The sequence below is a fragment of the Sander lucioperca genome, chromosome 15 (genome assembly GCF_008315115.2).
Source record: "Sander lucioperca isolate FBNREF2018 chromosome 15, SLUC_FBN_1.2, whole genome shotgun sequence".
Lineage (NCBI taxonomy): Eukaryota > Metazoa > Chordata > Actinopteri > Perciformes > Percidae > Sander > Sander lucioperca.
The window spans coordinates 20,205,231-20,230,940 of NC_050187.1; the positions used below are offsets into that span (position 1 = coordinate 20,205,231).

General features: G+C 40.4%; 1 protein-coding gene across 1 annotated transcript; it reads left to right on the forward strand.

Moving 5' to 3' along the window:
• The first annotated feature begins 4,618 nt into the window (after nt 1-4,618).
• stox1 (storkhead box 1) lies at nt 4,619-24,746 on the forward strand. Its single transcript, XM_031305625.2, has 4 exons — nt 4,619-5,202; nt 20,452-20,604; nt 20,719-23,419; nt 24,112-24,746. Exons 1-4 carry the CDS (start codon nt 4,872-4,874, stop codon nt 24,263-24,265), a joined length of 3,339 nt encoding a protein of 1,112 aa, XP_031161485.1. The 5' UTR covers nt 4,619-4,871; the 3' UTR covers nt 24,266-24,746.
• The last annotated feature ends 964 nt before the right edge of the window (nt 24,747-25,710 follow it).

A 25,710-nucleotide genomic window follows, 5' to 3' on the forward strand; every position in this document is an offset into this window, starting at 1 on the left:
CTGCGCATGTGCGACTCCCAACAAAGATGTTACAGCAGTGGGAGGTCTCACTCTGTAGCTAAAACAGAGACCTGAACACAGGGTGAAAAGAGGAGCTGCAGCAATGTGCAGTACAACAAAAAGATGGTGTTTTTTGAAAATTAAACCATGTAAACCTATTCTGGTACAACCTCAAAATACAATTATGAACCTGAAAATGAGCATAATATGGCCACTTTAAATTGCTTGTTTTTCTTACCAAAAAATAAAACATAATCCCTAATAAAACATAATCAGCATGTTAGCATTGTCACTGTGAGCATGCATAGCATGCTGACCTTTTAGCTCAAAGCACCACTGTGCCTAAGTACAGCCTTCCAGAGCCGTTAGCATGGCTGTAGACTCTTTGTCCTGTTGCTTGATAAATGACTCGATAATCAGGTTTACTGGCAATTCATTTATTACTCAATCACTCAATTAATAGATTAATTACTACTAGATGTTTTAGCAAAACTTGTATTATTTACATAAAAACAAACAAAGAAGAATAAACCACCCTTTATTTTTGTATTATTTTGTCTGTTTACCCACCGACTTTAAGTGGGTAAACAGGAACACAGAAAGCTACTTGGTAACAAAAAGACACTGTTATGGCTTTACGGAGGTTAGTGTTTGATAAGAGTTGGTTGCACCTGTAAACTCTGCCGTGTATACATGGATAGTCCACAAACTGTAGAAGAAAGAGGAGACTAAAACCAACCGACCCTCCTGTACTCTCACACAACCTCAAAGTGCAGCTGTAGACATCTCTCACATGACTGTGATCTTCAGCATGTCCACAGGGTCTTTTGTGTGTGTGTGTGTGTTTCATAAGGATGTGGGTGTAAACCATCACTCACCACCTTAACACACTACACAGTGCTCAAAGTAACTCTAAATCTCTTTCTTTTTTTCTTTTGTTCTTTGGTAAAATGTCTTACGCTCAGAATATAAAAGCAACCCTCCTCTGAGAACTAAGTGCTTTGCTGGATTCCCTCTCCATCCTAGACTTATTAAAACAACATGACTCAATTATAATCCAGACTTAAGTAATCATGTTTTATGGCAATACCACTATCATTATGTCTGTCTGGCTCCCTACTGACTCTGAAGCGAGTTGCTAATGCAGGTTTCACTTAAGATGTACATTGATTTGTGTTCTGAAGCGCTCCAGCAAGCATACATTACTGTCTTAAATGTCAATACACAAACTGCAGTGACTGAACACAAACCAGCCTGGGCTTCCTTTGATCTCGGCTGTGATGGCAGAATGCTGAAATAATGAAACTGTAATAACAGAGTGCCAGGACTGATGCCGGGACATGTTCACTCAGGCACACAGATTAAAAAAACCCTGACAAAAAAGATCTTAACAAGCAGGGTTGATGAAGGAATCACAAGAAAATACATTTACATCAGCTTCCTTGGCTGAGTTTCACCCTTCCTCTGCTTCTTAAAGGAATACTTCCATATTTTGGGAGTTAACTTTATTTGCTTTCTTGCAGAGAGTTATATTAGAAGACCACTCACATGACTGAGCTTAAGAGCAGGATGGCGGTTAACTTAGCATGAAGACTGGTAGCAGGGGAATAGCTAGCCTGGCCCTTGCACCTCTAACTTTTACTAACTTCTTGTTTGTTTAATCTGGAAAGAGCCATGCTATCTGTCCCCCCTGCTTCCAGTGTTTATGCTAAGCTAATTGCATTCCAGCTCTAGCTCTATAGTAAATGCAGAGACATGAGAGGAGTATTGATCTTTTCATCTAACTTTCTTTAATGTCTTATTCCTTACAAAACTGGAGTAAATATGACCTCATGTGTCCAGTAAATGTAAGCCTACAGCAAGCCACCAGTTAGCTTAGCATACAGACTGGAAACAGGGGGTAACAGCCAGCTTGGCTAGCACACAAACCCCTGTAAAACCGCGTCATTTTGTTTCTGCTTTTCAGCAAATATGTGTGTTGATGACAAATAGCATGTCTATCTAAATACAATATAGCAATCAATCATAGATGTGTAGCCTCATTTCTCTTAAATGTTTAAATCCTCTTTTCCTTTCTTGAGTACCATTTAGCTGCACTGACCCTCTCTTGTTACGACTCCGATTTAAATTCCTCAGTTCCACCCTAACCCTAACAAATGGGTGATACCTGACTAAAACACATGTAAGACTTATACAAGTAAAGGTTGTATTGACGCAAAAGTGATACCATGTACCTACTGGCTCAAGTGGAGGAATTATCCTGAGGTTTAGGGATGATATGGGTCATATTTATTCTTGGCATGGAGGTAAAGGGGAAGCCTTCTGGGGGTGTTTTAGTCAGAAAATGTCCTGAGAGCCAAGATCAATAGCAGGACCAGATGTTTTAGTTTGTATGTAGACTCAAATCTTAGGTTCAGGATTGTGATTCATTGAAATGATCATATTCAAAATATACATTGTGATCACGTAAAAGTTGTTGGCCCTTGAGAGACACCTGATACTACTTTGAAATTGCTTCATGCACCGCAAGAGGGAGAGATATGTATGCTAATTGAAAATCAGGGGCCGGAATGCAGGATTTTATGTAATTATGGTAACTTGGTGAACTTTGCTTCTTGATAATCAGTCCCACCAGCAGACTAAACATTTGGAAGAAAGAGACCTCAGATTTGAAATGCGGGTCAGGCTGGTGGGTCAAGTCCCATTGTCCATGCTCCAATAAAGTGTGGGCCAGTATTTTTATCTTGAGGAAGTTAGCAGTATCAAACAATGAGAGCATTTCTGCAAACTTCCATCTAACGCAAACAGTGCTAAAAATGTTTTTGTGTGTTTGCATGTGTGTGTAATACCACACATGCCACAACTCACTGTATTTTTAGTAAAATAAATCTGCAAAGCAAACAAAAAGTTTAAATCTTTTATTGTAACCCTTTAATAAGCAGCTTCCCATTTTATTTCCTGAACTGTTGTTCTTGTGTCCTATGGGTTTAAAGTGCAGACTATGTAATCTAAAAATGTGCATTGTTCAAGTCTGGCTAGTCACATTCACTATCTCTCTTCCCTAATTTCCTCTCCTCTTTACTGTCCACTCTCTAATAAAAGTTCTCTCTCTTTTATTCATGTCTGAAGCAGTCTTGCTGCCAGCATCTGTGTGGAGGCTAGTGAGCCACATTACAGCTATGAGCCTGGAAAAATTTGCTGGAAAAGTAAGAGTACAAAAGCCACTCAAAACATATAAATAATAACAGGGATCCACTCATTAAAAAACATCTCCATAGCACTGCCAGAGGTCAAAAGCTCCCCAGTTTACCTTTAAGGTTGGACAAATCATTTTATTTCACACTGTCTGACAGTATTATTCTGTATCAGCTTGAATCTAATGTATATGATCTTCACTCTTTTTTATTGCAGCACCATTCCATTAAATGGAAATATTATCAGTATCAATTTATACACATTTCCCTAAAATGCATCCTGACAGATTTAGTATCTTTGGAAACACTGGGATCTCCTCTAGAATTTAATTAACATTATGTGAGTTTTAACAAAGTTTGGCTGCACAGCATGCGTCTGTAATGATTGTGAAAGTTGAACTAGCAATGTTTAAAATAATTATCAAAAGCTTTAAAAATAAGCCACAAAGACTCTCTTTAACTCAAAAGACTTGGATCTTTAATCCCACACAGAATCTTTGCAAGTTTTCTCTATTGCCCTCCAACCTTACTCAACTCTGTTTCCCCAGGACGGACTGCACATAATTCATCCTGTGTAGGCTGAGGTGATGTATTCTTTTCATGTACAGAGGAAGCGCAATATCCTGTTCCCGCACGGGCTCTAATACCACACTGAGGCAGACTGGCCCCCGGCCTCTCAGGGGCCCAAGTGCTCCTGAAACTAAAGCCACAGGCTCTCTGAGACTGTGATGTATGAGGTGTCTGTACAGCAGACTCTTCCTGTTACAGTGTCAGTAAAAGAAGGAACTAATGGGGTCCCTCTTTTGATGGCACTGGGGCGGACTGGTTCTCATTTTAGTGGCAAATACAGTATGTTCCCTGAGGCTCCTACACTTTTATTGAACCAGCATTGTTGTGAAATTCAATAGCCTATTTCAAGTTTCTGTTATCCATGGGAATACATTTTTCACAAAATAATTGGCTCTGGCGTCTATGTTAAATGATTTATGTGTGGCAGCAACTTGTCATGAGGAGACTAGTGAAGGAAACTTATTATGAATTAATTCCAAATCACTCAACAAAAGTTACTTTCAATAATTTAGACGAATGATTAGAAAGATTTTTGCTTGTGTTGCAACTTGCAAGAAACTTTTATCATTAAATCGTCTTTTTAGAAACATCACCTTTGGTTTGGTGAACTATGAGCTGAGATTTTCATGGCAAGTGATGGTGCAAATACGAAAAAAAGATCAAACCCTAAAGCAAACAAAAACAAAATAAGGACATTCAAAATCAAAAGATCCCACAGCACCTGTCCGACAGGTTTCTGCAGAGCACACACACACACACACACACACACACACACACACACACACACACACACACACACACACACACACACACACACACCGGTGAGCAGGCAATTGGAGGTCTACCTGTGTGACCCAGCAGCAGGCTGATGAGCCCTCCTCCTCTCTGCCACCGTCATTGGTTTCCCTGGAAGCCGAGAGAAACCATCAGTCAGACGTCTACTGCGCTTCCAGTTCACTCGCTGCAGGATTCAGACGCTCACTGGAGGAATGCGTGGCAAAACACGGCGTTTATTTGGATTTTCTGAGAAAATAACTCACCTTTAACAAGTGCAATTTCATTTCTAGCATGATACCTCCCTTCTGGAGCCGATACAGGCGTTAAAAAATGTCTTACCAGCAGAGGATTGTACAGCTCTCCACCGCTTCGCTCGCCGTAGTCTTCGGCCCGGACGAGGAGAGTTTGCGCGCTGGCGGAGGAAAACTCAATGCCAATACAACGAGTGGACAGGAGATTTTTGCGGACTTTAAGGCGCAAAATTTGCGCAGTTTCTGGAATAAGAGACTCGCTAAGGCCATAGCTGAAGTGTACTTTCAGGGATGGATGGAAAATTTGGTGCTTTTCATTCAAGGGAACGCAAACAACTTGGAGGTGCTGAGAGAAGCATGGATGCGCAGGGCTCTAAGGTCACCAAAGGGATTTATCATAAAAGCTGTCGGTATGTAACATCAATCCTGTCACTGAACTATCACCAGTGATAATATAATAAGTTTTATTGTGAAGTAAAAATGGTAGTAATACAACTGTATATGCACCCGAAGTCCAGAAAGTTACCAGAAACAATCCTGTTGATGGCACAGGAAAAAAACTGCTACCACAGTTACAACCAACATTTGTTTACCACACTGAGAGAAATGTGTGAAAGCCATAAACTCTGAACTGACAGGGTTTAACATCTTCCCTGCTTCTCTAGATTTTCATTGGCTACTAAATTCAGTTCAAGCTGATGCCAAAAAAATGTACCCAAAAGTTGTTGTGTTTTAGTGTCAACACAACAGTAGTTTATTTTGAGTGTGTCCTATCTCTAACTCTAGGTTTGGACAATTATAACCATCATTTTGTCACTCAGTCACTTGTTTCTTGGATGCAGAGGTATAAAGCTCCCTCTCAAAACATATATATTTTTTTCTCATATTTAGGCCTTCATCGCTGGCATAGCCTAGCCTACCTGATTTTTCTCCATTCTTCTCATGCAAAACCTCCTTAAAAAATGGGCACCATATACAAAAAGAGACCACATTCTGTTGCTGTGGGCAGTGAAATGTTGCTTCAAACCATTTTAAACACAACAGGTGTTTGTTGCCTGAGAGATGATGTTGCCTTAAATCTCTATTTTCCCAAATGTGGTCTGGTGGGTTTGAGTGGAGTGCACGACCAATCAGCCTTGCATTGTTGTCGACACAGTGATATGTTTACCAGCGCCTGTTAACAAAGCATGTATACCTTGTAATTACTTCTAATTGCTCCCCTTCTCTGGCTCTCCTCCTCAGATGTGTTTTACAGCAGCATATCTGCACAGAAACAATGAATGGAAACCTTTATGCAGCCTCCTATAGCATGAGCTCATGGGCTGTAAATGCCACACAGCACCGGCTGCTGGAGAAAATGACAACCTTGTGTGGCTTTTACTCCTAATGACAGTATTTTTAAGAGATGCACCAGGTTATTAAAAAAAGGAAGATGTTGAACTCTAGGTTGTAGCAAATACACATGTGGGAACTGATTTCATGTTTCTGCTACAAAGCACCACCTTCCACTCCAAAAAGTACACAATTATCACGTGAAATTCAAAAACTGCAGGATGTAGTAGTGTCAGAGGTAGGTTTTGAAGTGTTGACAAGATGGTTGAGCTGCAGCAGGTTCCTTTTGGTTCACTGGAAACTGTGTCCCAGCAGCACACACATTGGCTCTGAGTTCCCATTTGGTCCAGCTGTCTTGCTTCTCTTTCAGGGTCTGTTTTTCCAATAATGTGGCTCTCTTTGTTGGAGTGTTATTTTGTCTGGATGCTGTGTCTAGTCTACCTGCTGACCTTGTGTCAATCCGTCTGCTCAGCCAGATTAAGCAGTGCACAGACAAGTAAAGGGAGGAATGTGATGTGATGTGAAGGGGAGGACGAGACCACACAAGGGGAGACCTGGGAGGGCGTGGAGCGGCGGAGGAGGGGGAAGGTGGAGGCTGACATGCCATCCCGCTGTGAGACAGTTTCACAAACACCATATGAGCCAAAGGTGACGCCAGGCTTATTGCTATGGGCAGCGTCAGCACTAAGGTGCACACAGACATGCATGAGCTCGATGCAGGGCAGGCATTGATACCTCAACAGACTCCTCATGTTAGAGCTTTACACCAGAATTGTAAGGAAACAGGTCTGTGTGTGGACATGTCACGTCCTCCTCCTCCTTAACAAATCCTTTGCTTCACACCGCAGCAATTTGTATGGAAATCAGTGCTGGCAGGCTGTCAGAGTCTGTTTTACTGCCTTCTCACTGAGAACTGGTCAGCAGTTAATCACTGTGCGACTGGCTGCCGACCGCCGCTGATTCTCGGTTACTCAGGATTAATGTCCCACCGTTTCATGGCCAGGGAGTGACTGTGGAAGTCAGACTCCTAGATTGATATCAGGCATGGACTTAAAGGCCTTGACATTGTCCTGATATAAATATGTCAGGTAGAAAAACGAAATGTTATGAGTTATGGGCTATAGTGAATTTCAAACAGCCCTATTTCCTTTCCCAGGTCAGAGCAAGGTTGAGACGTGGCTTTACTCACATGAGGAGGTTTTTTTAAAGGGAAGTAAAGGAACATAGTTTAGAAGATGTTTAGTTTAGCTTATTAGTCTAATGTTAAATAAAGAAGCATAGATGTAAAACAAAGCTTCCAGGCAAACAGAAACAATACACTTTGATTAGTTTGTGCTACTTCCTCATTGGTCCTGTGGTTATCAGTGCTAATAGCCTGAGTGAAGACAGATTGTTCTGGGGGCCGACCGTCCACCTCGGGGCTCTTCTGAGGGGAGAATATGCAGAAGAAGGAGGTCTGTGGGAGGTGGGGAGGGTTGATGGAGGAAGGGGATTGCGGTGAGGTTAGGCTGAGGTAAACAGACAGGGTGAGGAGTTAGTATGAACAGGCTTCGTTGTTATCCTTGTGGGAATGGGCCCCACTGGTACTGGGGTTGACCGCTCTGCTTCAACTCATGAACTTGTTTCTCATTCTTTACGCTAAATTATCTCTTCATCAATTTTCTTCCTTTAAACAGTTGTTTACAGAATAACAAGGAAGTTCCAACACAAAGTCATGTCATTAACGCTCAGTGTGTTTGTAGTCGACATCCTTCTTGCTGAGAGAATTGACATTCAGTATGTTTACAATTACACTGTAACCTGTATACCAGGCTTGTGCAAAATTCTGAATTTCAGAATTGACTTCCATTCAATTCATGAATTGGAATTTGAATTGAATTGACTTCGCCCCACAGGAAGTTGAATTGGAATTGGAATTGGAATGACAGGAAGTGGAATTAAATTCATAGCAATTCAAAGAAATTCCACACAATCACACAACAGAAAGAATGTGTTGAATCTCACATACATTCAGTGTTAGGAAGGTTACTTTGGAAATGTAATTGCTTACTGTTATAAGTTACCCATTATAAATGTGGTTTGGATTACTTTATTTGGATTACTTTATCAATGCAAAGCAATTTCCTTTTAATTTGATTAGTTACTAATAGAATTACACATTTTACCTCAGTAATACAACTAAATACAATTACATTAATTTTGTAATTTAATAACATAATTTCATTACACTTAATTAGTCACTCCTCAACCCTGCATACATTTTGTTCCAAAATATAGATCACTCTTTAAGAGAACAAATATTTCTGTTAATTCCACAATTGACAAGAATTGTTTTCTTGATTTACAATAAGTAAAAAGTGTGCTTGCATGCTTTTAAACACATATGATATCCAGTGTTGGGGGTAACTCCTTACGAAGTAATGCCATAATATAATCACATTTGGCTATAACTGAGTAATGTAACACATTAATGTTACTGTTACTGTTGTGTTGTGAGTTGAAGGTGTGTTTAAGCCCTTTATGAGCTATATGCCAGGCTCTTGCTGTGTTGCGCTACAGTAATGTAATGAGTAGAGTAATGAGTTACTATCCATAGAGAATAACAAGTAAGGTAATGCATTATGGTTTGTTGTTTTTTTTAAGTGAATAATGTGTATTACACGTTCTTGAGTAGTGACCCCAACAATGATGATATCAAATATCAGTAGCATAATACCATCAAGAGATGGTTTTCAAAATAAAAGACTGTCTGTCTGTTAACTTACTTATAGATGCCTTTTGAAATTTGAAGTAGCCTTGATGGAGCCACAGACTGGAGCACTGCAGTGCTTGCATATGGCTCTGTGGTTTCCAGGTGTTCGTGTTGGAATTGGTTCTTCAAAATGTACAGATGACCTTTTAGGCCTGCTATTATTTTCCATGTCACTGTTATTACAGGTGTCAAATCTATAAACGTTTGTAATCTGAAGTTGTAAGGAACTTCTGAAACTTAAAAAGTCCAGTGTTGACCATCAAATTGTGTAGAAAATAAGCTTTCAAAACAAATGTCCACCTCAAATTGTTTGGCAACCATTTTAAATACTTGGTTAAGTAAAGCATTCTGGGAAATGGAGTCATGTTCCATCATGTTCCACAAAATTACAATAAATCAAACTTAATTATTTGTTCTGTGACTAGAGCTTTTAACATTCACTGCTGGGCGAAAACATTTCCTGTTAATATAATCTGTACAAGTAGTTCAAACTAATATCATTTAAAGAATATGTAATGCAATCATATCTGACATATATTGTAAAGCTTCATTGTTAAACACTTCACTTAAATTATGTATATGAATTTCTTTGAATTTTTATTGAATTGCAATTCTGCTTCCTTTAATTCAAATTCGTACATTACATTGTAATTCTAGATCCTGTTTTTGACATCAATTCAAATTCAATTCAAATTCAAGAATTTAATTGGAATTTAGGAGTCATTCTCAATTCTGAATTGTGCACAAGCCTGCTGTATACTCTAAATAATCAGAGACATGAGAGTGGTATCGATCTTCTTATCCAACTTGATAGAGAATAAAAGTAATTCTGAAAATGTCAAACTATTCCTTTAATCAGATTTGAACTGGATTGTGTATGAAAATGCACTAATCACTCATCATCAGTCTTTAAAAAAGGCTAAAAATTCCCCAAAAGACTAAATCTGTTCTGGAGAACTATCCAGACTCTCTTCTTATAACCAGAGGCTTCATAATGACTGTTAGCTGTTTCTGCATTATTTAGAGTCCTGCTACTGTCTCTGCAGCAGGATAAGCGTGGACCCACGAAACATGTAAACATCCATGAAACATTTATATGGAGTCAGCCAGTGTTGTAATGAGGTGTCCTGTATCCTCCCTACATAAAGCTCTGTAAACTGCCCTCGTCGTCTTTGAACGTAGACATGAATAAGTCCTCTGGACAGGCCTCTCACTTTCGCCATGGAAAACACTTTATTTGGCCATTGTAGGACATACTGTAGGTCTCCCTCTGTGTATTTTTTGGAGAACTAAGGCACAGCTATGCTACACTTTCTAAGCCAGCTTTCTTTTTAAATGGTATGTTTCATTTAACTCGCCATACCATGAGGTGGTGAAGCATTCCTGAAATGCTTCATTTACTCTTGAGATCATTTCCTGAGTTCGTCGGCTCAGAGAGCCTCATTTCTGCTCTTTACTTTTCACTTGAAAGTGTTGTATTTTCACACAAGGGGTGTCTCCTTTTATGAGGGTATTCTGTCAAAGTCTCAAACCGCTTCACTAATGGTCATAACTCTTCCAGATGTTGGCTTATTAACCATGACACCCCCTTACCAGCTTTAAATGGCCCACCCTGTCCTAACTAAGCAGTGCAGGTCAAAGGTTACAACCTTCTTGCTAACAAGCCACTTTGAGGTCAGCTAGCTTTAGAGGGTTGGTTAGAAGGCAAACAGAGCAACAAACATCAATACAGTATCCAGGTGTTCTTCACTAACTGGTCAGGTCAGCTTCTGTAAGTGGTGGTCTGACATACCCCCACACCACCCGTCATGCTCCAAATATGTTCTTAACTGGGTGTTATTTAAAACTAATAATTACATAAAAGTGGATATTGTTACAATAATTGTTTCTTACTATTTAATTGTCAATGTTTAGGTTGCTCTGGTCAAGTTGGCATTAATACTACGACCAATCAGAGTGGCAAAAGCTGGATATTTCAACCATTTATTACTATTTTCAACTGCTTATGCATGCATAATTTATTTATTACTTTTATCTATTTATTGTAATCATTTATCCATTAGTTTCAGCTAACATAACTTCTCTGCTCACTTGCTTACCATTTTCATGCAGTATTTTACTGGTACTTGTAAATTTACTAAGGATTAGCATCACACCAATTTGTTATCCCAGTCGGCTGTTTATTTTTCTCCTTAATTCAAACATGGATATATTGTATTATTTATATCATTTATATTTTTTAGTTGAGTTAGTTGAGCTTTCCATGTCCCCTGTCAGCTGTAGGAGTGCCCCCTGGCTACAAGTACATAATATGTGTGTTTTACTCAGGACATTGTCTTTAACCAGAAATAAAATACAGACAAAAACATTAACAGATTGTGGAAAGGGAAGATCTGCTCTGCTCAGTTACAGTTACCATTTGAGCTGGTCTCAAACAATATTGGTTAAAGATAATCCCTCTCCAGCTCCCTCGACTCTGATGGGATGACATTAAGCTGTTACGCAAAATAAACGTGGTTGTTTTTCATGCTCAAAATGATAAAAAGGCAGTATTATGACAGTGGTTGGTTCAATCTTCTCCTCGCAAGATCAGAGGTTAAATGCATTGGAAACCATATACCAAAATCTGCAAATGGTTACGAGGTTCTAATGTCTGGTTGTTGTTGGTTGGTAGATCAAAGAACATACATTTTCATGTGCTAAATAAACAGTGGACTGGAGATGAATTAAATTCTAACATGAAAGGTTTGGGAAGGACTTAATGTAATGGAAAGAAAAGCAGCCTCTGTGACTTGTGCATAAATGTATTAAACTTTTAGATTGTTTTTCAAATTGCATTGTTGGTATAAGTTAATTAGGTTGCAGTCTTACTGTGCCAGTGCCAAGTCTCTGCATGTATCTAGAATGTCTTTCTATTTCCTGCACTTGTAAAAGATAGTTTTGTAAACTATTCAGATATGAGGAAACCTTGACCTTTAATCTCAGACGTGAACTTCCACAGTGCCTACACATGTGTGTGAGACTATGCATGCCTCTCAGCACATCATTTGTTAGCCACATCCTGTCCTATTGAGCAGGATGCTCACCCCTGGTGCGAATCAGGCATGTCAGCCTCTTTATCGACCCAAATTTTGGGCTCACCCGTAGCGGTGGAGTGGAGCTGTGCCAACAACAACAACAGCTGAGGAGTTTCCTTTGTATCCCTCAGCTTATACACCCTGTCAGCAGCCGCTTGGGTTTCCCTCGTGGGATTTATCTTCATTCTCTCTCCGTTTAGACAAATGGGTCGACACAGGACTGAGGCTATATTGCATTAAATTTGGTATTACCATTACTCTTCAGTTTCCTGAAGGGATGTTTACTTTGCTTCATTTAGCATTTATAAATGCAATAGTATGCTAACATTGGTTCTGTGATAGCAAAATGCTGTCTTATTGTATTTCAGGAGTGAAAGATACTTTCAAGGACCACGGCCGAGCTGTGCGCTGACTGGTTGCAGGGCATTAGAAAGCAATGGATCATATGGCAGACACTGGACGGGAGCTCTGCTCTAAATACTGAGATAACAAACAGGCATCTGCTGCACTTCAAGCTCGGTAAAATGAGAGGAAATGGGTTTCATCTGCAACCCATAACTGCCATCACTTTTGATTAAGGGGTGTGGTCCTGCTGGAAACCCTCTTAGATTGTGTGTGTGTGTGTATGTATATATATATATATATATATATGTATATATATATATATATATATATATATATATATATATACACACACACACACATGTATATGTGTATATATATATATATATATATATATATATATATATATATATATATATATATATATATATATATATGTGTGTATATATATATGTGTATATATATATATATATATATATATATATATATATATATATATATATATATATATATATATGTATGTTTTGGTGTCAGTGGGGAAGAGCCACATGGGTGAAGAGGGGTGAAAATATCTGGATCTCTGAATAAGACGACACTGGGGAAACTAGAGGCTCCTGCCTATTTCTGTGCTCAGTGGTTAGTTTCAGAGTGAAATGCTCAAGCACAGTTTTTTTTCAACATCGCTGAAACAGTGCAAAGATGTTAAAAAAAAAAAAAAAAAAAACTGTAAAGGTGTTAAAAGTTGGCTGCTAACATTATAAATAGTAAGTAAGACTGCAGGGCCTAAAATTGAACATGGGGAACACCTGTTGCTCCAGGACACAATTTTCACACTGATATCAGGCAGCAAGATAGTTGTAAAACCAGCCCCACACAACTGAATCAGAGCCAAAACGTCTGAAAAACATCGGGGAATAATTAACTGAGTCAATTTCTAGTAAAGGTCAGCAAACAGAACAGCATTGTGTTGTTTTTTAGATATTTTGGAGATGGGTGGATGGTTATTGATAGGACTTTTATTCCCTCTTTTATGCAGTAGAAGAACATGTGCTGCCATCTATGCCCTTTAAATATGTACAGATGTGTTTATTTATATTAGGTATCGAAATGCTGTTTTGCTTCCTAGTAGAATGTACTACCTTACAGAATGTGTTCAGTTTGTGCAGAAACAATACATTGCATATATGATTTGGCTCTCCTCACTGAGGAAATGTATTTACTTTGAAGCCAGTCATAAGAGTTAGCAAAATATAAAGGAAAGGTACTGTGGTCCACATTTAAATGGCTTGGACTTTCCAGAGGTCTGGCAGAAACGGCACTGGCAGACTGTGGGGTAAATTGTTCATGTTCATGAAAGCAGACGAGAGCCAGATATGTTGGGGTGTGACCCATAAAGTCTGAAGAGGTATGACGTATCAGGTAAAAAGAAACTAAAGAGATGTGCTTTAAATTTTCTGTTGTCTCCTGGCACTACCATGTGTTGGCATCATGTTACACAGAGCACTTTGGGGCTGTGCTTTAAAATACAGGCCTGTCTACCTTCACATTGTTACTGGTCTTCTGTTAAACACCTGCTCAGGTGTATTTCCTATTGCACACAAACATAAAAACAGGGTTTTTGCACACTGGTTTAGTACCAGGTCATTTATTTGTTATGACATGAGCTGCTGTTCAAATAGTTCTAACTGCGAATCAGATGGTAAGAACATTATTTAATGGCATTACAGCTGCAGAGATTTTCAGTCAAGACCTGTGGTGACCAACTATGTTAGCATAAATGTTTTAAGTTCTGTGAATGTCAATTTGAGAAGTTTAGTCACAGCTTGTTTATGCTTTCTTGCCAACATACATTAAATGTCAAAGGGTTGGTTTGGCAAAGTGAGTCTCAAGGCTCTTGCTGGATTATAGATACCCATATGATACTTCTGCTGCTGGTTCTTCTTTTTCTTTAGCCTTGTATTGCATGTGGCAGGTCGCTGCCGCAGTAAAGGTTTCTATGGTAATGTGAATCAACACAAAGCCTGCCCCTATTTCTCCACAGTGCTCAAAGTTTTGGCTCATAAATTCTCTTTAGTCATGGTGTTTGGACTTTACATCTTATCTGTTCCTCTACAGAATAATGAGCACTGTTTGCTATAGATGTAGCTTTCAAAAGTCAGCGTTCATATCCTGACAATAGGCCTAAATTAGATTAGATAATGTAGAAGGTTCTCCAGATTGTATCTAGTTAATCTGAGTTAACCTGGCAACAAAGACATTTTCTCAAACTCTGTGACTACAAAGAGGGCACAGTCCAGACTTTACTCATCTCCTCCCACTTCAACGCTTAATATTTAAACACAGGTACTTTGAGATACTGAACCGTCAGTGGCTCAGATTAAATATTTACGTTATGCCTTAATGTTGTTTCAATGCTAGTTTTATTGTTGTGAATCAATCAATAAAGCTGTAAAATGATTAGTGGCTTAGTCTTTCCAGTTTACTGGTTATTGATGGGTTTTAAAGTGGGACGTTGGCAGACATGTTTTCTAACATTTTAACTAAACACAGGAACGTCATCCAGTAATTATACAGTACCATAGATATTTATTGCAAACATGTTGAATGTAATGTTTATAGCCATACAGTGTTTCTCCAAGTGCTTTCTGAGTGGAAGGACAGGAAAGGGCAGTGTTGTTAGACTGGGCGAGGTTTGGTTGTCCGGACATTCGGGCTGTGATTGCTCTCTGAAGGGGTCTTTTCACTCAGTTTATTGGGCCATTTAAATGCAACGCCCACATCTGTGTGTTCTACGGGAGTGAAAGACACAAACTCATAAAGCACTTTCTAAAAAATGTGATGCACACACACACACACACACACACACACACACACACACACACACACACACACACACACACACACACACACACACACACACACACACACACACACACACACACAAGAAGGAAAAGGGTGGGGTTATGGAGGCCTGTTAGACCAAGAAACCCAAAACAAAGGGATGTGGTCGTGGGACTGGAAGGCAGTCGCAACATAAATTACAGTTGGCATCTCTTCCCATTATACTAAATCTGATTTTATGTATGTTTGACATTGTCTCACCAGAGACTGTAGACTGTAGCGTCACTGAAGCATGTTCTTCAGAAGGTCTCAGTCGATGGGAGACAGGGGGATTTTGCAGTTTGGGCAGGCCTCAAGTTCATGTTGAATGCCATGCAGTGTGTCCTTAATGAGGGAGAGAGAAGATTAGCCTGTTTGCTTACTGCAGCCTGAAGATAAGACGATACCAGGATGAGATAAGATTGTGTGTGTCTGTTTCCAGAGAGGCCATGGAGCGAGGGATTGTGGCAACAAGCCTGATGTTTCAGTTAGATTTTTACCTGTGATCGCATGAAGGTTGAAAGGTCAAGGACAACATTCAGTCACAAGTTGTGCAACCTTCTTTCTTGCTTTGGGCCTCCTATCAAGGCATGAATATAGTTTAAATCATGTCTGTCAAAATCTGTAGATGCATGGAAGGTTGTTCCCATTCAGAGCAGCAGGTAGCAGCTCATGGAAGGTCGACAGCACATACTGTATGCTGTGGTGTGTTAGTATTTTCTTCCAAGAGACTGGAGGTAATGCAATCATATGTGAAATGGGACTCATGTGGCCAGCTAACACAGCCATGTGAATACATGTGGCATTGATCAGTGTCAGCAGCCAAAAAGATCTCAGTGGGGATAGAAGAGAGAAGTTCTCTGTCAATCATTTCCACAATCAAGCAGTCAACTTCAGGCATTTTTCATTTTTATCCCCCAGGCAGAAACTTATTCTCACATAGAAAATGTATGACATGGGAAGAAATACATGTTTTTCAATGTGCGTGGAGCAGAAAGCTTAGTATGAGGTTTGTCACTTTATTTTAATATAATGTGCATATAAAGTATGCATTATGCCAGTGGTTCTCACTGAGATACTCTGGATACAATTTTGGAGATCATGGGATGACGTATTGGAAAAAATAATATGTATACTCCAATTCATATAATAAATCAAATGAAACAAGGCATTGCTTTACTCCAGCAGTTTAGTATTGTACATCATAACATTTGGGAACATGCAAGAAACAATCTGAGCAGCAGAGGCTGAGATATCCTGACTTTTAGTCCTAAGTATAGGTCAAGCTCCAAAAACACTGGATCCTACACTTCCAATAATGCAACTCAATAGCGTCTTTCATTTGAGTCGGTTTTTGCATGAAAAGAACTATTTCATTTGTTGTTCCGAACGGCCAATTAGGGGTGAAGCAGGACTGAATGCCGGTTTCGGAAAGTTAAAAAAATGTTCGGACACAGCCCCCCCCTCCTCTGACATCAGAAGATGTGGGGGGAGGGGGTTTCAGAAGCTATTTCACCATCCGACAAGCAGCTCTGATGAAGCACACTGGCAGCTTTAGACCCTCCCTGCCTGGTAAACACATCTTTCAAACTCTGTACCTCCAGTTTGTGAGTTAGGCTTTCTGTTATACATTTGAAGGTGAGATAACCCTGATGACATCAGGGTGACATCATCAGGGTTATTTTCTCAGACTTGACAAGTTCCGAAGACATTATACTAACTGTTTTCACAGGCTGAGTAGTACTAACCATTACAGATGAACATACTTTGACGTGTAAAATTGGTGAAATAACCTTTAAGGAGTTATATTAAACTGCTGCTCCGTGCCTTAACACAAGTCTCATCTCCTGTTTGAATTCTGAGCTTCCCTCCCTCTTCGTTGCGGCACGGGGTTCAGTTGCCATGGCACCCAGCAGGGTATTCATGCTGTGTATGACAATGAGTGTAATGTCGGTGGCCTGGTCTTGGATTACAGGAACACAGAGGTCTGTTCCCCCCGGAGAGAAGACGTGTATAACAGTGAACCTCCCCGATGGCCACGCCTGCTAATGTTAGACTCAATCCTCTGCCCAGCCCATTCTTATATTATAGCTATTTCACACAAATAAACTGCTGTAGGTGTCTGTACACACCTACATTGTCAGTCTCACGTTTCTGTTGAATTGTTTAGTAAGTGCTGCTTGAACGTATTTCTGTTTTTAACTCCCTGAAGAGTATAAATCATGTTAGCAGGTGTCCGACAGGATATCCTGCTTTTTGACAGGACATAGTCAGAGAGGATAACACTCACTGCATCTGTGCAAAGTGATCTGGGAAGTCATTTTAAGGAGGTAGTGATTTCCCATTACTATTATTATTTATTACATTATTATAACATTATAATAATACATTATTAATTATGTGCCTCCCCCTCCTCTGACCCTATCATATCCTTGCTGACCTTTTGACTGTTGTCGGTGGTTATAAGTGGTTGCTATGTGGACAGCGTGCGAGACATTCCTGTAGGAAGTTAACAACAATGAGTAGCAGCACTAATTCACTGCCCAGGGAGACTGCTATTGAGATATCCGCTCTGAGGTTTAGCCAGATTAACGTCTTCTGTCGAAGCCGGGTAAAGGCAGCGTTTCTTTTACAGTCCCACCGTGTGCCATAGGATCAGTTTTACAAAGAAAGACCCCCATCTGTGAGACTTATGAGCCTTAAGTGAGCTCACTGTGCTTATAATTGCTTCTTTTTTTTACTGACTTTGCTTGACATATTCCTTACTGAGGATAAAACATTTTCTACTTAAGTAAAACAGAATGAGTAGCAGCTTTTAATTGGGCAGGTTGTTAAAATTTGGGCTACTTTTTATACCATTTGAGTGGTTTTCACCTATGAAAAGTGAGGCTAAATCTGCAAAATTGTGATTGTCAGTTGCATAGGCTCGGCTTGCAATAACTTATAACTGATGACCACCTAAACCAAATGTCATTTTAGTTTATTACAACTAGAACCTCTTTTTCCTATTCAAATTATTATTCTTGGGCAACTTTCTTGTTAGTCAAATCCGGCAACACTGTCTGTGGCGCTCGATTGGTCGTAATAATCCATGTGTGGATCACCAAAAAAGTGGCGTATGTGTTTGGTACGTGTGTGTGTGTTATGTCATGCTTTACCGTGGCAGATATTTAATTAGTTGTTTATTTCCCCTGCCTTGGACATGAGTGGTTCAAGTGCGAGGGTGGTAAATGTTTAGTTTACATCAAGTGTGAGCTTGGCAGTGTTTTCATTGAATGCCCAGGGGTTGATGGGAGAATCACTCACAGTCACACACGCCACATGTTAAAGCATGATTTACACATTTATACACAAAGTGTTCAGTACAACACTGGAAAGTTGAAATCACATGGGGAAAATGTCTCAATAACAAAAACAAGTTGAAGCTCCAACTTGTTACAATGTGGCATTTTTACACTCAAGCTTGCACTCAAATTGTATTGGTTACTGTTGATAGTAAATAAAATACAGCAAGTAGATCACTGAGCACTTCTTGTGCTCCGTTTTATATCTCCCTTCTTTCACACATAATGCTCTTTACTTTAATGAGGTGTAGCTGATTAACTAAAACCAATTTTCCAGTCCTATGGGTAAGGTTATGTTCATGCCCTTGTGTCTGCTCTTAATATTATGGGAGTTTGTGTAACTCAGATGCTAATCATTAATCAGCAGGGGGATCTGCTTTGTTTTAGTGCTTTCACTGAGCTCACTTCTTATTAGTAAACATCACTATTTGAGTTCTGTATAGGAGTATATTTTTGTGGACAATTAGTCAGAAATGCAGACTTTTGTGTCAGTATTTTAAATCATAATGAGCTTTGGAAAATAAAAAACTGTTTCATAAAGGCTGCAGGAGCTAAGCAAACATTTCTCTGTTTCCCTTTTTATATTATGGTTTAGGGGTTCGTAATGCATTCTTGGGGATCCCACTGTATGCACAGCATTCAATTTTTTATCCTAACCATAACCTCAACCACATCTAATCTTAACCTAAACACAAACTAAAACGAACCACCTAAAGGCTTATATCTAACAATAAACATTTCTAATATTATGCCTAAACACAACCTTTCAGTTTTTGCAGGCTAGTAATGGCGTCTCTGCCCATAACCCGGGGGGTGGGGGGTGGGGGGACATTGTTATTGGAAATTTTGCTTCTTTCCTTTCAGGAATTCTGGTTGAACTGGTACTTGTAGGAAGAAAGAATTCTGTTTAATAAAGAAAATACTACACATCCCTAGACTGGTACTATTTGTTGCCTCTTGTCTCTGAACAAGATAAATACCATAATTAGACAATTAGAGACTTTCATGTTATTAATTATAAACAATTATTTAGATACAACTGTGTCAAAGTCACTGTTCAGTTTTGATGTCCTATCCCGTTAACGGGGTGTGCAAGAGTCTTTATGGTACTCCTATCTTCTCTTGCTCTCTTCAGTGTGGGCTTTCGCACAAAAACAAACAAAAACAAACAAAAACAAACAAAAATATTTGCCTGAAGGAACTTAACCACTCCATGTTGCTTCAATTACATCTCTCCATGTGTGAAACTCTGCTGATTGTTTTTGATACTAAATTGATTGTTTTCTAAAATGTTTGGTTGTCTTTAAAAGCAGCTTAGTTTTATGATTTGAAAGTCTTCTGCTAGGCTCCCACAGTTTGCATGTCAGAAGAACACTGTCGGTCTGCAGAGTCGTGCAGATTGGTGGTATTTTGATGTGTTCATATTCATATACAGAATGAGTTTCATACTATTTTTATAACTATAAGACAAATGTTTCCAAGACTGCCTTTTTTCTAGTCGGTCTCACTTTTAGTAACATGTTTGTCTAAGAGCACCTCCTAGCCGTGTAGGGCCGTATGATATGGGGGGCAGGATATTTGATCTGCCCAGCAGGCAGACCTGTGGTCATTTCTGTGGGAGTAATGGAATTTCGTGGTCTGTCCTAGTACTGATGGAATTTCAAAAGCAGTCAGGCATGGTTCATATAACTCACATACATAGACCACATTGGTCATGATTTAGAAGGTGGTTAGAAGAGGAATGTCAACTTTAGTACTTTGAGTTGTTTTCACTGGCAGCACAAGTCAGAGAGAGACCTCTGTAACCCAGGTGTGTTTCTGTGTACTGCAGCAGGCCCACCTGTTTCACTCAATAATCTGCTGGTGTATATGTGTGTGTGTGTGTGTGTGTGTGTGTGTGTGTGTGTGTGTGTGTGTGTGTGTGTGTTTCAGGTGACTTGTCCCCAGTGCAGATGTCCCCTGTCCCCCAGTCCCAGTTCATTCCCTTGGCTGAGGTGTTGTGCTCAGTCATCTCAGATATGAACTCCTCTCAAATCACCGTCAACCAGGATGCACTTATCAATTACATGAGCAAAGCCCACCCAGGTAATCCATAAAATATTGCCTCAGCAAAAGTGTAGATGTGCACTTTTAAACCAGACACAATGTGTCCCCTTGTTTGTCTTTTGTCCTTAACACTCTTTTCTCGTTCTGTCTTAGGGATAACCATCCCCACTCAGGACATCCTCTACAATGCTCTAGGCGCTCTGATCAAGGAGCGCAAAATTTACCATACAGGCGAGGGCTACTTCATTGTCACACCTCAGACTTATTTCATCACAAACACCATGGTCCGAGAGAAGAACTGGTGGGCTTCTGGTTCAGCAGACGACCCTCCCTCACCTCCTCCCATTACTTACCTGTTGAGCAACGACACATGTGTTGATAGCCCTCAAACGCTGCCTGTGGCACACTGCAAGTCTTGCAGCTGCTTCAGTCCTCTCCAAACATCCACTAATATCGCCTCCTCTACTGTAACAGCCCCTGTCCCTCCCTCCACTGTCCCAGACCAGCAGTCTATTTCTTTTTCCATTAGTGAATGTACAGGCAAGAGCTTAAAGTGGCCCAGACCGTTAGATCACAAACCCACAGTGCAGCATCAATCCACCTCCACAGCGGCAGATTGTCAGGCAAGTGAGATCAGCAAAACTACAGCCACTACTAACGCCACTGGCCGCAAAGAAAAAGACAACAAACCAGGGAGGAAGTTTGGTCTCAGTTTGTTTCGGAGGAATGGAGGTAAAAAAGAGAAACCAAAGAAGGAGTATGCATCATTTTCAGCCCAGTTCCCTCCCGAGGAGTGGCCAGTAAGAGACGAGGAGGACCTGAACAACCTACCCCGTGACCTGGAGCATGCCATCATCAAACGCATAAACCCTGAACTGACTGTGGACAATTTGACACGCCACACGGTCTTAATGAAGAAGCTAGAGGAGAGAAGGGAGAGGGGGGTGGACAGAGTGTTGGACAGGGGTCTGGATAAAGATGATAAGGGAGTAAACAAGGGAATGTCTACTGAGATCCTAGCATTCTCAAAACCCAGGCATCATCACTCCTCTAAGGCAGGGAAAAGATCTGCTCAAAAGGCCTCACGCAGCAAGAGGAGGGCCCATTCCTCCAGAGAGAAGCAGAAGGAAAGGCAGAAGGAGGGGGTTAAGAGTAAGGATCCCATATGTGCAGATGAATATCCAGAGGGGGAGGATTTGATCCCTGCTCGGCTCAGAGTGGAAATCCCTGTTGATGACCCAGATCAAGTGGAAGAAGGTGGAGCTGTTGAGGGGAAATCTCTTTATAAGAAACGCATTGAAAACCCTTTCCAGACGCATCCAATCAAAGAAGCTGAGCCCATTATTCCTGCCACCATCAACAAAGAACATCGAAGACGAGAGGTGAAAGAGGGCAAGGCTTTGGGGCCAGGGAGGAAGGATCGAACAAGTCACCGCTCCAAATCGTGGGACCCCCATCGGGCCAAAGTGATCGCAGCAGATGGAGAGCATGCAGGGAAATCCCCTATATCTGAAGACAGGTACGACTGTGTCCATGAGAGGGACCTTACTGCCGATCATCTGCTCCAAGCAGACATAAAGATCAACAGAGAGCCGCCACTGGACTACAACTCAGCCTACCCACAGAGCAGTACGCTTCGGATAGACGACAAGTTCCGACATCAGAGGGAGGGAAACAACAAGGAGAGCTGGGAGAGAGAAGGCAAAAATGGTCATTTTCAGGAGGCAGAATACAATGGTGTACCAGACCACAGCCAAACTATAGATGACAGCCTCTCTAACAAACAATACTCTAATACTAATGCCATTCCCCCTACCCATCCCTATGAGCTTGTTGTAAACCACACTCACGACCTAACTCTGCCATGGCCCAAGCCCTCTTTACAGCGGAAACACTCCCTCGGACTGTCCAACCCACAAAGGGATGAAATTCAGAGACTAGAGCTCTCTTCACACCAGCAAGCCTGTGAAACTACAGCCACCCAGGAACTACGGGAGATAAGACCTGTCACTGTCAGTAGTAGAGTGCAAAGGACCATGAGCCAGGGAGAAAGGTCAGAACTGATAGTGGACAGCCCTCCCTCAATTACAGACACTGATGGCTTTATAGAAGATGACTATAGGCTCTATCAGAGAGCAGAGGAGCAGGAGGATGAGGATGCCTGCAGCTCTTTGTGTCTGATTGAGGAGGAGATTATTGATGTTGAAAATGCATACCAAACAGGTATAGCTGACTACCATAACCAGTTGGTTTACCATAACCATGAACCTGATTTGCAATATCAGGGACCCCACCGTCACTATTATAATTCCAACTTTCAACAACCAAAAGTTGCCTCGATACAAGATTCAAGGGACAGCACTTTCAAAGATCTCATTCCTCCAGCAACCAAGAGGGGCGCATCCCTCAGCTCCACCAGATCTGGAGAGACCAGCTGGAGACGCCACCATCACCATCAGAAGACTCGATTACCAGGGGCCCAAAGTGAATCCAGCCCCAGACAAGACACATTGATTCAGGGGGACAGACGACATGAGGTCAACCATGATTTGGATTGTCTGGAAACATCTGAAGTTGCAGACAGTAGCATCTTTGACTACTGCCAGACCAGTGAGATAGAATCAGACACAGAGACTGTCCGTAAGTCAGCTGATGAGGGCGACGGTGAATCTGCTCACTGGGCAGCGGAGGTGGAGGAAGTGCAGGAGGATGAGTTCAATGAGACCGGTGTTCCTCAGACCCATAGAGCTGTTCTGAGCATGCCCAGTGGAGTCCGAGGGGCAGAGATTGGGGAAGCGGTAGAAATGGGAGAGAACCAGAGCATCACAGGAGACAGTGGTATAGATTCTCCTCGGTGAGTGCCTCTCTTTATAGTTGTTAATATTAGCTGTAATAAGAAACTGTGATATCATGTTTCCATTTCATTTTAGCTTACCTTGGGACCAGGGGTATTTTTTCAAAGTCATTGAACCTGCTGAAAGTTAGACAGCTAACACAGACTGAAAAGGTTTTATAAAGAGAAACAAATGTCCACAACCAGTAGGGAAATGCTCCTAATCCCTTAGCCCAGATGCACATTCTCTTCAGGCCAATGTTTTTCTAGTTTTCACACCGTAAGCTTGGTCTTATCTCTCCGACTGTGAGCCCACACTATACTCTATCCCACTACATTCTGGAGGAGCTTTAGAGACAGGCAAAATAAACACTCTGATGTTAGTTAACCTCTGGGTTACATGTCAGTGGTTGGCCTTACTCCCAGTTTCTGTTTTTTCCTTTAAAGTAAGCTGAACAAACACCTTGTGACCAATTATGCATCCAGTATTTGGACAGGAGGGAGTCATTTTGATAATTATGTGTAATTGCTGTGCAGCACTTAAATGATCATGTTATAATCAAATAGGAAGAAAAGACTTCTTTTCTGACATTGAACTTGCTGTGCACATGGGGTATGTGGGTGGATAGATGGGGTGCACGAACACGTCACCTTGTTCAAATGGCATATTCACTGAAGATATGAACCCCATGCCCCCCTTCTTCTCCCTACAGGACCCGTGTCAGTCTGGCCTCCAGCAACACTGTCATTCTGGAGGGACTTAAGAGAAGAGGCTTTTTACAAAATTTGGAGAAACTGCATTCAAAGAGCAGCGCCATTCGACCACAGAGCTCACTGCTACAGCTAACTCCTGTTATGAACGTATAGCAGGCCTGAGTCCCCTGCCGAAGCTTTGTGTGGGAGCTGACAGATCTCTTCACATGGCTCAGTATGAAAAGGCCAAAACAAGCGCTATACTCTCCAGTTCTATGCAACTGCTAGGTCAGAAACGTAACTAAAAAGGAAGGTTTGCACTGTTGCCTACCTCCACATATTGATACCTATTAAAACAGGGGTCTCTGTACAGATGTAAAATATGTATATACATATATTTCTTTTTGTAAATAATTTGCTAGTAATTTGCTAGCTGGTAATGTGCTATGATTTATTCATTCACTGTGTGTGTGCTGTTAAATGCATGGTGTATTGACAGCATTTTTTGTGGTAAAACTGTGATAAATGTAGTTTTTCCTCTCTACATGCCTCATTAGTTAAAATGTCATAGCAGCAATAACATCTCATAGTGTTTCCTTTTTTTTCTCTCGTCATGTAGCAATTACCATAAATAAAATGTACGTCAACCAAGGTGTCTTTGCTGTCGTATTATTGCTCCCTATAAAACATTTACCATTCAGCAGGAGATGAGTAGGCCTACCTGCAATGACAGTGCTGTTACTTAAGCAAAAAATTGGAGATTTATTCGGTGGCCTGAGAGCTCAGTGCACTGCAAAATAAGAAAACACATGCAAATAGAAACAACACAAGCAAATGAAGAAACATCTTCACCAATTTGACAAAAACATGAGTAGCATTTAGACAAAGCGCTGCAAAAGCTGACAACACAAAGGAAATTGATGCACCAGTCCATATTGTCAGGAACAATCCCTGTGTAATAACCCTGTAAAACCAATCCAATACCTATCCACGTTTCAGGTAAATTATATATATTTTTTGTGTTAAATGCAAACTGTAAACGTAAATATCTGTCAATCATACACTGTATATACTGTTATATCCACCTACCTCATATAAATAAGCAACCTGTTATATTTATCATTCTATATTTTATTCCAGCACAATTTGCATTGCAGTTGTCTTAATGTGTATAAATGTATATATACACTTTTTTATATAAATACTTATATCTGTACATAAAAGTCAAATGTTCATGTTTGTCTTGTTTCAGCTGTTCTGTGTATTCATTAAGAGCAACAAACCAAATTCTTCGTCAAATTCCTTGTGTGCACACATACTTGGGCATAAACGCAGATTCTGATATCTGCTGTTAACCTAGCGTTTGGCTTTTGCTTATTAATAACTGAATGCTGCACCTGTTGTCAATTTGATGAAAATGTTTCTCGATTTGCATATTTTCTTAATTTGCAGTGCGATGAGCTCTCAATGCCACCGTAGATTAATTATCAACATAAACTTCAGAAAGCAATATTGTTGTTGTCCCAATGATTCTTTTATCCAAAGCATACATATTTTAAGATGATGTTTTATATCACTTAATAAAACTGCCAGATTTCATTTAAAAAGACATATTTGTA

Coding starts and splice junctions, on each gene's coding strand:
- stox1 (XM_031305625.2), top strand. CDS start 4,872: ATGTCTTACCAGCAGAGGATTGTACAGCTCTCCACCGCTTCGCTCGCC. Junction 5,203..20,451: donor ATTTATCATAAAAGCTGTCG/GTATGTAACATC, acceptor TGTGTGTTTCAG/GTGACTTGTCCCCAGTGCAG. Junction 20,605..20,718: donor CATGAGCAAAGCCCACCCAG/GTAATCCATAAA, acceptor GTTCTGTCTTAG/GGATAACCATCCCCACTCAG.